Here is a 16371-nt window from a genome sequence, read left to right as displayed (position 1 = left end):
TTAGAGACCTTCCTTGGCATCAGGGCCCTTGGTACTAGAAGTACCAGTTACAAGGGACTTATCTGGATGCCAGGGTCTGCCAATTGTGGATACAAAAGTACAGGTTAGGGAAAGAACACTGGTGCTGGGGCCTGGTTAGCAGGCCTCAGCACACTTTCAATTGTAAACATAGCATCAGCAAAGGCAAAAAGTCAGGGGGTAACCATGCCAAGGAGGCATTTCCTTACACAACCCCCCCCCCCAAACGAAAGAGGATGAAACTAACCTTTCCCAAGAGAGTCTTCATTTTCTAAGTGGAAGAACCTGGAAAGGCCATCTGCATTGGCATGGGCAGTCCCAGGTCTGTGTTCCACTATAAAGTCCATTCCCTGTAGGGAGATGGACCACCTCAACAGTTTAGGATTTTCACCTTTCATTTGCATCAGCCATTTGAGAGGTCTGTGGTCAGTTTGAACTAGGAAGTGAGTCCCAAAGAGGTATGGTCTCAGCTTCTTCAGGGACCAAACCACAGCAAAGGCCTCCCTCTCAATGGCACTCCAACGCTGCTCCCTGGGGAGTAACCTCCTGCTAATGAAAGCAACAGGCTGGTCAAGGCCATCATCATTTGTTTGGGACAAAACTGCCCCTATCCCATGTTCAGAGGCATCAGTCTGCACAATGAACTGCTTAGAATAATCTGGAGCTTTTAGAACTGGTGCTGAGCACATTGCCTGTTTCAGGGTGTCAAAGGCCTGTTGGCATTCCACAGTCCAGTTCACTTTCTTGGGCATTTTCTTGGAGGTGAGTTCAGTGAGGGCTGTCACAATGGATCCATATCCCTTCACAAACCTCCTGTAGTACCCAGTCAAGCCAAGGAATGCCCTGACTTGAGTCTGGGTTTTTGGAGCTACCCAGTCCAGAATAGTCTGGATCTTGGGTTGGAGTGGCTGAACTTGGCCTCCACCTACAAGGTGTCCCAAGTAAACCACAGTTCCCTGCCCTATCTGGCATTTGGATGCCTTGATAGAGAGGCCTGCAGATTGCAGAGCCTTCAAAACCTGTGCTGAGAAGTTTGATACCAAACTTCCCAGTTTTCAGTGTAGCCATTATGGTGCTGTGGAGTTCGTGTTTGACAGACTCCCAGACCATATACTCTTATGGCTACCCTGCACTTACAATGTCTAAGGTTTTGTGTAGACACTGTAGGGGCACAGTGCTCATGCACTGGTACCCTCACCTATGGTATAGTGCACCCTGCCTTAGGGCTGTAAGGCCTGCTAGAGGGGTGTCTTACCTATACTGCCTAGGCAGTGAGAGGCTGGCATGGCACCCTGAGGGGAGTGCCATGTCGACTTACTCATTTTGTTCTCACTAGCACACACAGGCTTGTAAGCAGTGTGTCTGTGCTGAGTGAGGGGTCTCTAGGGTGGCATAAGACATGCTGCAGCCCTTAGAGACCTTTCTTGGCATCAGGGCCCTTGGTACTAGAAGTATCAGTTACAAGGGACTTATCTGAATGCCAGGGTGTGCCAATTGTGGATACAATGGTACATTTTAGGGGAAGGAACACTGGTGCTGGGGCCTGGTTAGCAGGGTCCCAGCACACTTCTCAGTCAAGTCAGCATCAGTATCAGGCAAAAAGTGGGGGGTAACTGCAACAGGGAGCCATTTCTTTACAACCATTCCATTTAAATCAAACGGTAGAATTGCCAGTGTTCTTCCCACAACCAAATTCTGTGGCTGAAAGGGCACTACATACATTAGACATCAAAAGAGCACTAATGTACTACATTGACAGAACAAAGCTAATCAGGAAAACAAAACAACTGTTCATAGCTTTTCAAAAACCACACATAGGAAATCCAATCTCTAAACAAGGCATTGCTAGATGGATAGTCAGATGCATTCAAACATGCTATCTTAAAGCCAAAAGAGAATTGCCTATTACACCAAAGGCTCACTCAACCAGAAAGAAAGGTGCTACAATGGCCTTTCTAGGAAACATTCCTATGAGCGAAATATGTAAGGCTGCAACCTGGTCTACGCCTCATACGTTTACTAAACACTACTGTGTAGACGTACTAAATGCACAACAAGCTACAGTGGGCCAAGCTGTACTAAGAACATTATTCCAAACTACTTCAACTCCTACAGGCTAAACCACCGCTTTTAGGGGAGGTAACTGCTTTATAGTCTATGCCAAACATGTGTATCTGCAGCAACATATGCCATCGAACTGAAAATGTCACTTACCCAGTGTACATCTGTTCGTGGCATTAGTCGCTGCAGATTCACATGTACCCTCCCACCTCCCCGGGAAGCCTGTAGCCGTTTAGAAGTAGATCATGAACCTTAAACATCTGAACATTTGTAAATAATTATTAGAAACTCTTATCATACATACATATTCACTCCATTGCATGGGCACTATTTATACCAAACAACTCCATCCTCACCCTCTGCGGGGAAAACAATCTAAGATGGAGTCGACGCCCATGCGCAATGGAGCCAAAGAGGGAGGAGTCCTTCGGTCCCGTGACCAAAAAGACTTCTTCGAAGAAAAACAACTTGTAATACTCCGAGCCCAACACCAGGCAGCGGACTGTGCCAAACATGTGAATCTGCAGCGACTAATGCCACGAACAGATGTACACTGGGTAAGTGACATTTTCATTTTCTATACAAAAACCTATTGGCCTGGAATTGTCTGAGTGTGTTCTCCTCATTTATTGCCTGTGTGTATGTACAACAAATGCTTAACACTACTCCTTTGATAAGCCTACTGCTCGACCACACTACCACAAAATAGAGCATTAGTATTATCTCTTTTTGCCACTATCTTACCTCTAAGGGGACCCCTTGGACTCTGTGCATACCATTCCTTACTTTGAAATAGTGCATACAGAGCCAACTTCCTACACTGGGTTTCCCCCCCAGAGTTGAGAGCCTCTGTTCTTGGGCCAGAAACAGTGCCTGCTCTAGAGGAAGGTGTGATCACCTTCTCCAGCAGGAAGGCTAGTAAGTCAGCACACCAAGGTTCTGAGATTTCAGTTTCCCCAGACCTGTGAGAGCCAACCCACTGCCCTGAGGCCCCTTTGGCATCTGGCCAGGCAGGGAATTAGATATGCAGGGAGGCATTGCTCACTTTCAGTCCAGTCACACCCCTAAGTTGGGCTGCGTGATGTGAACTTCGAAAAAGATTCCACCATCTTGATTTTGGTTGAATTAGGAACTGTTGCACAGTTATGTCCACTCCTTGTAGGAAGTGGTCATATAGTTGTGTAGTGACCTCAAGTATAAGTAGCCCATTGGCTAATTCCCTTCACACCCCTAAATTGAATATTTAGGTGATCTCCTGCCACCAGGAAATTAGATTATATTGAGAGCAGAGGAAGAAAGGATCAAAGAGCGAAAACTGAAGACCGGCACCAAAGATTGATGCAGAACACTGCCAGGCTGCTTGCACTTCGACGATCGCTGGGACTGACTTCGCAAAGAGCTGGACACTTTCCCCCAAATCCTTGGAGGACTGCCCAGCACCTGAGCAACTGGGAAAGATCCCTCTTGGAGCAGAGGAGTTGGTCTCCTGCACCTGCAGGCACAGCGCACAATTTCCAGTATTCTGTCCTGTTGGCCATCAGGCACACTGAGAGCACCGAACCAGGAAAAGATTGTTTGAAGCTCTGGAGGTCGGCCCTGTTAATTCACCAAAGTCTGGGACGCTGACCCCTCCCAGAGACTCTACACCTATACCTAGGGTACTGGGTCCCTTGCAGCAACCAAGGCTTGTCAGTGGTCCAGTCCAGACTCCCAACAACACAAAGGCAGACATACCATCGAGGGTCGTCAGGATCCTCAAGACCAACACTAAGAGTGGCCCCCATTGCCCTGTCTCTCCCCCCCCCCCCCCCCCCCCCCTTTCCAAGTCACCAAGACGAGGGAGTCTGACTGTTGCGACCCAGTGCGTCAAAGCACCCCCTCACCTGAGCCCCACCTGAGAACTGCAAGAGTTTTCAACTTTGCAACCCCGCAGAACAGAGAACTGCACACGAGTCCCCCCAGCCAGAGTCTGAGTGGACCAACTGTGTCACTGCATGCCTGAGACCCTCTTTGGATTCAGCCGTACTGGCCCCTCAGTACTTGCTTGCAGTCTCTTCCACAGGACCGTTTCCCATTCAAGTGAACGTTGCACCCAATGCCAAAGCACACCTCTACACCCAGACTCCCCAGTGCCACCTGTGGTGACCTGTTGGTGCTGCCTTGGACCTTGCCCCATACTCACCTTAAGTCCAGGAGAACAGTCCTGCAAGTTGTTGCTAAGTGACCCTATGCAGTATATGTTTGTTCCCCATAGGATAACATTCCTGCTTGAAGCCCATAGTAAAAGTGTATTTTATTGTGACTTAAGATGATCTTGGTGTCTAAATTCATAAAAAGCTGTTATTTTTAGGTCTCGGCTAAACACTTTGAGACTTGTTGTATATACTTTGTGGGCTTCAACTTGCCCTTAGGCTTCCCATTTGCTGGCTTCATTGTCTCTCTCCTATTTTTTTTTTTCTCCGTATTTGTCCTTGGCATGCATTTGTCATGCCTCTGGCTGTGTTTAGCCCTTCCTGAGAGCAGGGACCGAGTACTATATCAATCCCCTGGTCACCATTTTGGCATCTGTTTTAGGAACTACTTTGAGAGAAGTTCACAAGAGGTCTTATCTCTCTCCCAGCTCCTCTGTAAATAAGTCTGTATATCTTCTTTTCTCTTCAGATTTGCTGTGCATTCCAAGACCGAGATCAAATGTACTATGAAACAGCCAGTGCTGCCTGCTCTATGGCACTTTTTTAAATCATCCCATTTTTCAACTCCACGCTGCCCTCCCTTCCCCTTTCTGATTGCCAAAGCCATTCTCTCTTATACGCAAGACATTGGCTTTGCCAGTGCTTGTTATAAATTGGTGTTGGATCACTTTTTTGAGTATGTTTTGCTTACTTGGCTCTGTATGCGAAGTAAATGCTTCACACTATCCTGATAAGCCTAACTGCTCGCACACATTAACACAAAAGAGGGCATTTGGGATTATTTTAACCCCTGTAAACTAACAAGGGTCGCTTGGACTTTGTGCATATTTTCCCTTTATCTTCAGTACACTACATAGCCTGCTTCCGACAATGTTTTGCAGCAGCTATCCATTGTGGAAATATAATCTGGAACATCCCCTGAATTAGAAACAAAATACAGCCTTGGCCTGCTCCACCACGGAGGCACTTGATCAGCCTTGATTGCAGCATATTTTGATGTATCAGCCTTCAAATAGGTACACCACGCCATTCTAACGATTGACTTTAAGAGATACTGCCACTCAATTTGAAAGTCTACTTGGGAAGAGGAGGTTACGACTGTTGCAATATCAAAAGGCTATCCAACTATGGACACCATTCACTTCAGAGAAGTAAACGACTGAAAGCAGCAGTTCTGTGTGCAGCCTAACTAATGTTATGCCTGTGGTCGAGCATTCAGTTGATCCCTAACAGACCTATAGAAGAGAATAATGTGCATCATGCTCTGAATTGGTCATAATTTCCAAAACCTATTTTTAAATTACATGTCTATTAAGCAAACAGTAATACAACTGTCAGTTAATTATGTGTCTGAGATAGTTTTTCCCACTACTATGCAGCATTCTGTTAACTGAAGTTTGTGGGAGAGTCTAAGATCTACCTTTCACCCAGAAAACTAAAGCCATTTCGTTTATTTTCTTCAGTCTTTTTTTCTGGAGTAGGAAAATATGGAGGAGGGTGGTCGGGACCCAGAGCATGGGTGTGAAATAGGATGATGAATTGAGCAATATTTAGCTTCCCAGTGTGCAGAATGTCAGGATACCTCTGGGTCATAGAATAACATTGTAGGCAGATTATGTGGCTGATTTTATAATTGACAATTATTGGTACACAACGAGTAAACCAGTATAGTTATTTCTTTTTCAGATATACTTTTTTTTTAGATAAAACCATGACAGTTGTTAAAAATAGCCTCCTGTTTGATAGTTGTATAATGAATTCGGTTGACGGGTGTATAGTAATTAACCTTAAATTACTCTCTTCTCTACAAAGTTCATGTCTTCTCATCTAGCTTTGCCAGAATTGAATCCTGTTAAGTATAATTACTCATATAACCATAAAATTGGTGACTTTTATTAAGGTTACAAGCCACTTCCATTGCTGTGGGTCTTCGTCTTCGAAGCAAATGTCTTGGCACAACATCTCACCCTTTCCCAGAAACAGGTCTTCAGTCCAAATTTGGCTCAGTCTACATAAAGCACTAGTTGGAATAACCACACAGAGAAGGTTTACCCAAATATATTTCATTGCCTCTCTGCTGCAGTTTATTGAATCACTGTGTTTGGGTTCTAACCAAAGTCTTCAGGCAATGGGTGCTTCATATTTCTACCCATTTCCAAAGATCTAGAGTTAATGTGGACATTTAGTCTGCTATAATTGGAAAATGCTAAAAATGTATTTACTCATGAGATGTGAGTTACTGAATTGTGGATTTACCCTGTTTTGCTTCAAAGCGGACTGAATGCTTCTAATAAGGCTAAATCTAACAGTATCCTTGTCTTGTGGTGTATGTGCTTAACATTATTGGGGGTTCTTGATGCTCATAAAACTGGATGCTATCTTGAAGCTTTGCCATTAATAAAGCATATCCTAGTTATCATTTGGATGTTAAATTGTTCACTCTTGCTCATAGTTAAGTAAGTGAGAAACAGAATAATGTGGTACAGGTAACTAACTTTTTCCTTTGAACCTGTGTAGGGAGAAAAGCAGAGACCGAGAGCGCGAACGCATCTTAGAACGGGAACGAGAGCGTGAGCGGGAACGTGAGAGAGAACGAGAACGGGAGAGGGAGAGAGAAAGAGAAAGGGAGCGTGAACGTGAACGTGACCGCGATAGGGACAGGGATAGGGAGAAAGAAAAGAAAAGGGACCGAGAGGAAGATGAAGAAGATGCATATGAACGAAGAAAGTTGGAGAGAAAACTCCGTGAGAAGGAAGCTGCTTATCAGGAGGTACGTGTGATTTTTGTGTATACTTGTTTGCAGCTACGCTCGCTGCAGAGCTTCAACAGTTATTGAAAATAAAATGGGCGGTTAGTTGAGTATGAGGCCCTAAATGTTTGATTCATGCACGCTCATCCAGATCATAGCTCATTACTGTAGGAAAGTATCCTTTTTGACGTGCTCAGCCCACTTTTTACCTGTGATGCTGAGGTTATTTTGACTGAAGGTGCACTGGGGTCCTTAGAGCTGCAGCATGTATTATGCCACCCTAAGTGGAAACCAACCCCCACTTATTTTTTATTTTTATTTTTTTACAAATTGCATGCAGTCTAACATTGTAGGCTGAATGACTGACATGGTGCAAACCATGAGTGGAAGCACAACATGGCATACTTACTGTCATGCCAGGCACTTCATAAAGTATATGCTGGTCACCCCTGCAGCAGGCCTTAGAGCCCTAAGGCAGAGTGCATTTTATATTTTATGTGAGGACATACCTGCCTGAGCAGATATGCTCTTGTTCAAATACTAGATATCACAAGCAAACAGGGCAGCAGTCTTAATGTATGTACTGGGAACCTGTCATTACGAGTTACCCAGGTACATAATGACTTCACTGAAATCTATGGGGTTTTTATCACACAGCTTGCCTTAATAAATCCATACTGATGCCGGTATTGGATTTATTATGACCTGCGCTCAGAAGGGCCCCTTGGTGTGTGCCTGCTAAAAACCTAGTAGTCCTCTAGCGTGGTGGCCGATTGTTATCAACCAGCCTGCCACCACAGACTAGTTTCTGACCCACCCCCCCCCCTGAGGTAAGAGCTTGTGCTCTTAGAGGCCAGAAATAATGGCGCCTCTGGAGGAAGATGTTATCACCTCCTCCTGCAGGATGGCTTGTAAATCTACATATCAAGGCCAGGGACTTGCCTTTGATATGCAACCCTGGCTACCCCCAAACCTGCCACTCACTGCTCTGAGGCCTAATTGGCACGAGGACAAGGTAGCTGGTGAGGCTGAATATGAATTCCCTTGCTGTTTGGTTTTCTTCCCCCTCTACAGGTTTGACCAAGAACTGTGAGTTCCTTTGGGGCACAGGAACAGCCCACCAAAAACCTCTGCACCCGGGCTCTCTGGCCCGGGTCCACATACATTGACTTTACCCCATTGCACCCAGGACCCTTACGAAGTGGGACTCCCGAGGGGGAGCTTCTCCCCAAGTTCCCCTCTGCAGCCTGTTTCTAGGTGGCCAACAGTGCAGCCCGCAAGGCTACCAACCCATCCAGCACCTCTCCACTCAAGACACTTCAGGGCAGGTAAACTTGAACTGCTGGTGGCTCACTTGACTTTAGCCCACTAGCACCTTAGGGCTTAAGCGGGACCCTCTAAATAAGTTTTCAAGTACATGTATGCAGTATGTTTCTTTCTCAATAAGATAGCACTACCGTGTAAAACCACATTTTTGTGACATTTTTGCCTCACTGTAAGAATTGATAACTCAAATAATACTTACCGAATTCTGAAGATTTTGGTTTCTAAAATAATACAAGAACAGTGCTATTTTTTAAAACTTATCTCAAGTTTCTTCTCGAGTGTCTCATTTATTGACTTTGTTCAACAAATGCTTAGCACAACCCTTTGATAAGCCTAAACTGCTCGCTCACACTACCACGAAAGAGCATTTAGGGTGATTAATTTCGCCCCTGTAAGCTACTAAGGGTCACCTGTACTATCTGCATAGTGTAGCCTTACATTTGGTACACTGCATAGATAGCCAGCATCCTATGGTTGTTTCTCCTTACGATCAGCTGTTATGGAGCAGTGAGTTCATCCATCATTTGCTTGATTAGTAAGATGTTTTGAATTTGAAAATGCATGGGTTTCCGGCTTCTCTTTAGTTATAATGTTGAATTTGCTTACTGACTGACCCATAGAACCATTTGTCCTTCTGAAACACTATATGCTTATTAAGGGGTGAAAATGTGAAACTTAAATGTCATGTATTACCAAAACACATTGAAGTAACATTTTCATTTTTGCAGCATGAATCCCTATTGGGATTCACATGCTGTGCATTATTATTTCACCTCCTGGTGTGGGTAATATTGTTTTTCTTTCCTTTTTATTTATTAATTATTTTTTTGGGTGGTATGCCTGCCACTGTGTGATCTCAGATGGTACCCTGGATGCTCCTGTGCATAGTGGCCGTCTTCAGATTCTTTTTTTCTTCAGTTGTCTAGAAGCAATCGAGGAGCCTGAAAAAATATGCAAATTCACCTGAATAACATGAAGTCATTGTACTACACAAAGGAGAAAATGAGAAAGAAGGGGAGCCTTCACACTCCCCTCCAACAGGGGACCCTACCAGAACCAATACGTGGCTGGATAATGAGGGAAGGTAGGGGTCAGGGAAAAACTTCCATTTAAACTTTGCCCAAACTGCCACCACAAGATCGCCCAGCGAGACCCTCATGAGAGATGCATCCTCTGCCTGCCAAAAGACCACCTGCACGAGGACAGCACCGTTTTTGTACCAAAGACTTTGAAGGTATGCCTAAAACAAGGACTGGAACATTATAACACCATGTCCAGAGGCCAGAAATCAGAACTGTTACTGAAAGACCTGGGATTGTCCAGCAATGACAACTAGAACATTAAGGAGGCGGAGACAAGCCACAGAGGGTCGAATGTCTAAGTACTAGAAGCAGACGTCAAAAGGAAGTAAGCGAAGAGGTCAGTGAAGGATGCCAAACGAATCACAGTAGATAAACAGTCTAAAGGCATAGAGCTGAAAACCTCTGACAAAATAAATTACACAAGGCAGCCTCTGCATCAAAGAAAACGACAACAAAGGTCAGCTGTGAGCAAAAGAGGCCTAAGGGTCCCATCCACTGGATGTCTATGATGGCAAAACGGCAAACCTCAAAAGGCCCATTAGGTCGAGAGGCAGTGAGAGATAAAACAAGGCCTTCAGAGACCGAGTTGCTGAGGGGGAAAAAAAGGTAATTGTCCACACTCAACATCGTAAAGGGCTTAAGAGATAGAAAGTAAGAAATGAAGATTAGAAACCTATATGGTAGCGCTTCAAAAGAAAAGGAGTTCAATGACTCCTTACGTGAATTTCAAATTCCAAGCAAACCTTCGACACCGAAGAGGCGGAATCGGCTTTGGAAGCTTTGGTGACACCTGAACCATATGAAGAGGAAGTCGAAAAGGAGTTCTATGAACCCAAAGGGGAAGAAGGAACAGGAGGATTCAATGACTATTCATGGAACAACCTTGAAACAGAATCGCCTGAAGAAGAGGTAGGCATCTACCCTTCGAGGTCATCACCACACGACGACCTCCCAGTGTATAGCAGCCTGGTAAGAAGGGCTCTGGACATATGGAGTCCTGTTAAAGGAGGTGAAATGAGATTCCTGTTTTCTCCTTTAGATATTAGTGCCTACCAATAAGGGCAACGTTAACCTCCCAATTCTACTCGGCAAGTTGTATCAAGGCAAAGAAGCTTTTTGGGAAACTGCCAAAGCAGTTGCCCCCGAGTGGAAAAGAAATAGCCTTCAACAAAGGACCCCAATTACATTCAGGGGAATGCACCTGTAGAACCTGTATTGAAGCAACTTGAGGGCCTCCACCAGAAAGTGAGAGCAAGAGGCTTGACATGGTGGGAAGACCGATTGAGAGGGAGGCTAATTCCAGTACGTTGTTCAACAGATATGGTCACCTGCAATGGGTAGAAATTGAGCACGCATGCAAGATCTTCGTGGAAAAGATAGAGAACCAAGGCAGATGTGCAAGGGCACAGCTCTGACGAGACATGCCTGATTTAGAATATCAGGATTCAAGCAGGAGGTACAATCCTCCATTATAAGAAACCCTTTACAGGAGATGCAGTATTCAGCCAGGGAGTCAGAGTCTCTTGCAGCAAATAAAAAAGGATGACGAGATGGCTAAGGTGATGGGAGCCATGCAATGCAGAGGCGCATTCAGGAGGGGTGGAAGCACACTCTGAAGTTCCACAGTCAGGGGAGAGCAAACACAAATCCGCTCACACCAAGCTGCACAGCAGACCACAATAGTGCCAACACCCAGCAAGGCAGTACTTTCGTGCAAGAGGAAGGGGAGGAGGGCAGACTCTCCAGTCTGGAGGAGCCACCAACAAATGACTTAACAAATGACTTAACAAATGTAGGAAGCTGGCTCTGTATGCACTATTTCAAAGTAAGGAATAGTATGCACAGAGTCCCCGGGTTCCCCTTAGAGGTAAGATAGTGGCAAAAAGAGATAATACTAATGCTCTATTTTGTGGTAGTGTGGTCGAGCAGTAGGCTTATCAAAGGAGTAGTGTTAAGCATTTGTTATACATACACAAGCAATAAATGAGGAACACACACTCAAAGACAATTCCAGGCCAATAGGTTTTTGTATAGAAAAATATATGTTCGATGGCATATGTTGCTGCAGATACACATGTTTGGCACAGTCCGCTGCCTGGTGTTGGGCTCGGAGTATTACAAGTTGTTTTTCTTCGAAGAAGTCTTTTTTGGTCACGGGACCGAAGGACTCCTCCCTCTTCGGCTCCATTGCGCATGGGCGTCGACTCCATCTTAGATTGTTTTTTTCCGCTGTCGGGTTCGGACGTATTCCTTTTCGCTCCGTGTTTCGGTTCGGAAAGTTAGTCAGAATCTCGGAAGAAAGCGTCGGTATTGTTCCGTTCGGTATCGGGATAGTTAGGTACATCGACACCGATCATCGGAAGACTTTGGGGTAGCTTTGATTCCCCCATCGGGGCCTGGTCGGCCCGACCGCGTGCGACATCGAAGCCGATGGAACGGACCCCGTTCCGTTTCTGCCCAAAATGTCACAGTAAGTATCCTTATACAGATCAGCACTTGGTCTGTAACTTGTGCTTGTCCCCCGAGCACAAGGAGGATACCTGTGAGGCCTGTCGAGCCTTCCGGTCCAGAAAAACACTCAGAGACCGAAGAGCCAGGCGTCTACAAATGGCATCCACGCCGACAAAACAACGTTTCGACGACGAAGAGGAAACATTCTCGGTTCCGGACTCAGAATCCGGAGACTCCGACGTCGAACAACAGCAACAAACTGTGAGTAAGACGTCGAAAAGTAAAACCATCGACAAAACGAAAGCCCAGGGGACGCCACTGCCAACAGGCCATGGCTCGACCCATAAAACAGGCGACCCGTCGAAGGCGCCGAAAAAGGGCACGCCCATAGCGAAGACACCCGACTCCGGTCGAGGGACCGCCATGGAGCAACCTCGGAGCCGAGATAGCGGCTCCGAGAGACAAAAACAAGATACCGGCACCGAAAAACATCGGCACCGAGAATCCATGCCGAAAGGAACAAATTCTGTCGGTGCCGAAACCGAAAAAAGATTCTCTCTCGGCGCCGAAAAATACCACACCTTCATCCTACTCAGAGGAACAAGGAATAAGTGGCCAGATGCACAGATTTGGACAAGAGCTCCAAAGTGTAGAATCAGACTACACACAAAAGAGACTGTACATCCAGCAAGACACAGGGAAGATATCAACCCTTCCCCCAATAATGAGGAAAAGAAGGATCAGTCTCCTCAAGGATGACGCACAACCACAAGCCAAAGTGGTTAAAAAAGTCACGCCTCCGCCCTCTCCACTACAACAGGCATCGCCGGCACAAACACCGCCACAAATGCACTCACCAGCGCAAACTACCATAAGTCAAGATAATCAGGATCAAGACGCTTGGGACCTATACGACACCCCAGTGCCGGACAATGATCCAGATTCATACCCCACAAAGCCGTCACCGCCAGAGGACAGTACCTCATACTCACAACTGGTGGCTAGGGCTGCAGAATTCCACAATGTCCAACTGCATTCCGATCCTATAGAGGATGATTTTTTATTTAACACCCTCTCGGCTACACATAGCCAATATCAATGTCTCCCAATGCTACCAGGGATGTTACGGCACGCAAAACAAATTTTTGAAGAGCCCGTAAAATCAAGAGCCATCACCCCAAGGGTGGATAAAAAATACAAACCACCACCCACAGATCCAGTGTTTATTACTTCGCAGTTACCAACTGACTCCGTAGTAGTAGGGGCAGCTCGCTAAAGAGCAAATTCCCATACATCTGGCGACGCCCCACCTCCGGATAAAGAAAGCAGAAAATTTGATGCGGCAGGAAAAAGAGTAGCATCACAGGCAGCCAACCAGTGGCGCATCGCAAATTCTCAAGCGCTGCTGGCCAGATATGACCGCGCTCACTGGGATGAGATGCAACTTCTCGTAGACCATCTTCCCCAAGAATACCAAAAAAGGGCGCAGCAAATAGTTGAAGAGGGACAAACGATCTCAAACAATCAAATCCGCTCTTCACTGGACGCAGCCGATACTGCAGCGAGAACAGTCAACACTGCTGTCACCATAAGGAGACACGCTTGGCTCCGCACTTCAGGCTTCAAACCTGAAATCCAGCAGGCTGTCCTTAATATGCCCTTCAACGAAAAACAACTTTTTGGCCCTGAAGTGGACACAGCCATTGAAAAACTTAAAAAGGACACAGACACGGCCAAGGCCATGGGCGCACTCTACTCCCCGCAGAGCAGAGGCTCTTTTAGAAAAACTCCATTTAGAGGGGGGTTTCGTGGCCAACCCACAGACACCACCAGCCAACAAACAAGAACCACACCATATCAGGGTTCCTTCCAAAGGGGAGGTTTCAGGGGATATAGAGGGGGTCAATTCCCAAGGAGTAGGGGAAGATTCCAGACTCCAAAAACACCTCCACCTAAACAGTGACTTTCAAGTCACGCAACCCCTTCACTCAACACCAGTGGGGGGAAGACTAAGCCAATTCTACCAATCTTGGCAACAGATTACAACAGACAATTGGGTATTAGCAATAATCCAACATGGCTATTGCATAGAATTCCACAAATTCCCCCCAAACATCCCTCCCAAAACACGCAAAATGTCACCACAACATTTAGAACTTTTAGGACTAGAAGTTCAAGCACTACTGCAAAAGGATGCAATAGAGTTAGTACCAGTACAACAAAAAAACACAGGAGTTTACTCCCTGTACTTTCTAATTCCAAAAAAGACAAAACATTAAGACCAATATTAGATCTCAGGACACTAAATACCTACATCATATCGGACCATTTTCACATGGTCACACTACAAGACATCATTCCACTGCTCAAACAGCAAGATTACATGACCACATTAGACCTAAAGGATGCGTACTTTCATATACCAATATACCCTTCTCACAGAAAGTACCTACGGTTCGTATTCAAAGGAATACATTACCAATTCAAAGTGTTGCCATTCGGAATAACAACTGCACCAAGAGTGTTCACAAAATGTCTACCAGTAGTAGCAGCACACATCAGGAGACAACAGATACATGTGTTCCCTTACCTAGACGATTGGCTAATCAAGACCAACACAGTAAAAAAAATGCGCAAACGACACCACATGTGTCATACAAACCCTTCACAAACTGGGGTTTTCCATCAACTATACAAAATCACACCTAGAACCGTGTCAGACACAACAATATCTAGGAGCAACCATCAACACATCAAAGGGAATTGCCACTCCAAGTCCACAAAGAGTGCAGGCATTCCACAAGGTAATAAGTGCTATGTTTCCAAACCAAAAGATACAAGCAAAATTTGTGCTAAAACTTCTAGGCATGATGTCATCATGCATAGCCATTGTCCCAAACGCAAGACTACACATGCGACCCTTACAACAGTGCCTAGCATCACAATGGTCACAGGCACAGGGTCAACTTCAAGATCTGGTGTTGGTAGACCGCCAAACATACCTCTTGCTTCTATGGTGGAACAGCAAAAATTTAAACAAAGGGCGGACGTTTCAGGACCCAGTGCCTCAATACGTTATAACAACAGATGCTTCCATGACAGGGTGGGGAGCACACCTCAATCACCACAGCATTCAAGGACAATGGGATATACACCAAACAAAATTTCATATCAATTACCTAGAACTGTTAGCAGTATTTCTAGCGTTAAACGCCTTTCAACCCATAATAACACACAAATACATTCTTGTCAAAACAGACAACATGACAACAATGTATTATTTAAACAAACAAGGAGGAACACACTCAACACAATTGTGCCTCCTAACACAAAAAATTTGGCAGTGGGCGATTCACAACAACATTCGCCTAATAGCACAATTTATTCCAGGAATACAAAACCAACTAGCAGACAACCTTTCGCGAGACCACCAACAAGTCCACGAATGGGAAATTCACCCCCAAGTTCTGAACAAGTACTTTCAAATTTGGGGAACACCCCAGATAGATTTGTTCGCAACAAAAGAAAACTCAAAATGCCAAAACTTCGCATCCAGGTACCCACACCGCGAATCACAAGGCAATGCTCTATGGATGAGTTGGTCAGGGATATTTGCGTACGCTTTTCCCCCTCTCCCTCTCCTTCCATATCTAGTAAACAAGTTGAGTCAAAACCAACTCAAACTCATACTGATAGCACCCACATGGGCAAGACAACCTTGGTATACAACTCTACTAGACCTTTCACTAGTACCGCATGTCAAACTACCCAACAGACCAGATCTGTTAACACAACACAAACAACAGATCAGGCATCCAAACCCAGCATCATTGAATCTGGCAATTTGGCTCCTGAAATCCTAGAATTCGGACACTTAGACCTCACACAAGAATGCATGGAGGTCATAAAACAAGCTAGAAAATCTTCCACTAGACACTGCTATGCATCTAAGTGGAAAAGATTTGTTTACTACTGCCATGCCAATCAAATACAACCATTACATGCCTCTACGAAAGACATAGTAGGATACTTACTACATTTGCAAAAAGCAAATCTCGCTTTTTCATCTATAAAAATACACCTCGCAGCAATATCTGCTTACCTACAAACTACTCATTCATCGTCTCTATTTAGAATACCAGTTATTAAAGCATTCATGGAAGGGCTAAAAAGAATTATACCACCAAGAACACCACCAGTTCCTTCATGGAATCTTAACATCGTCTTAACAAGACTCATGGGTCCACCTTTCGAACCCATGCATGCCTGTGAAATGCAATATCTAACCTGGAAAGTCGCATTTCTCATTGCAATCACATCCCTCAGAAGAGTAAGTGAAATACAGGCATTTACCATACAAGAACCAGTTATTCAAATACACAACAATAAAATAGTTCTAAGAACAAATCCAAAATTTCTGCCAAAAGTAATCTCACCATTCCATTTAAATCAAACAGTAGAATTGCCAGTGTTCTTCCCACAACCAAATTCC

At 45.1% G+C, this 16371-nt stretch overlaps 1 protein-coding gene across 9 annotated transcripts in view; it reads left to right on the top strand.

Annotated features, from left to right (window-relative positions):
- The window catches only part of RBM25 (RNA binding motif protein 25), a 443084-nt gene that overhangs the window by 207245 nt on the left and 219468 nt on the right, over window positions 1-16371 (top strand). For all 9 annotated transcript variants that reach the window (XM_069208940.1, XM_069208932.1, XM_069208935.1 and 6 more), the window contains one exon: window positions 6789-7041. In XM_069208940.1, coding sequence (XP_069065041.1) covers window positions 6789-7041 — 253 coding nt within the window. The remainder of the gene's footprint in view (window positions 1-6788; window positions 7042-16371) is intronic.

This window comes from Pleurodeles waltl, chromosome 9 (assembly GCF_031143425.1).
Source record: "Pleurodeles waltl isolate 20211129_DDA chromosome 9, aPleWal1.hap1.20221129, whole genome shotgun sequence".
NCBI classification, from domain to species: Eukaryota; Metazoa; Chordata; class Amphibia; order Caudata; family Salamandridae; genus Pleurodeles; species Pleurodeles waltl.
This window is presented reverse-complemented; position numbering and strand designations above follow the sequence as displayed.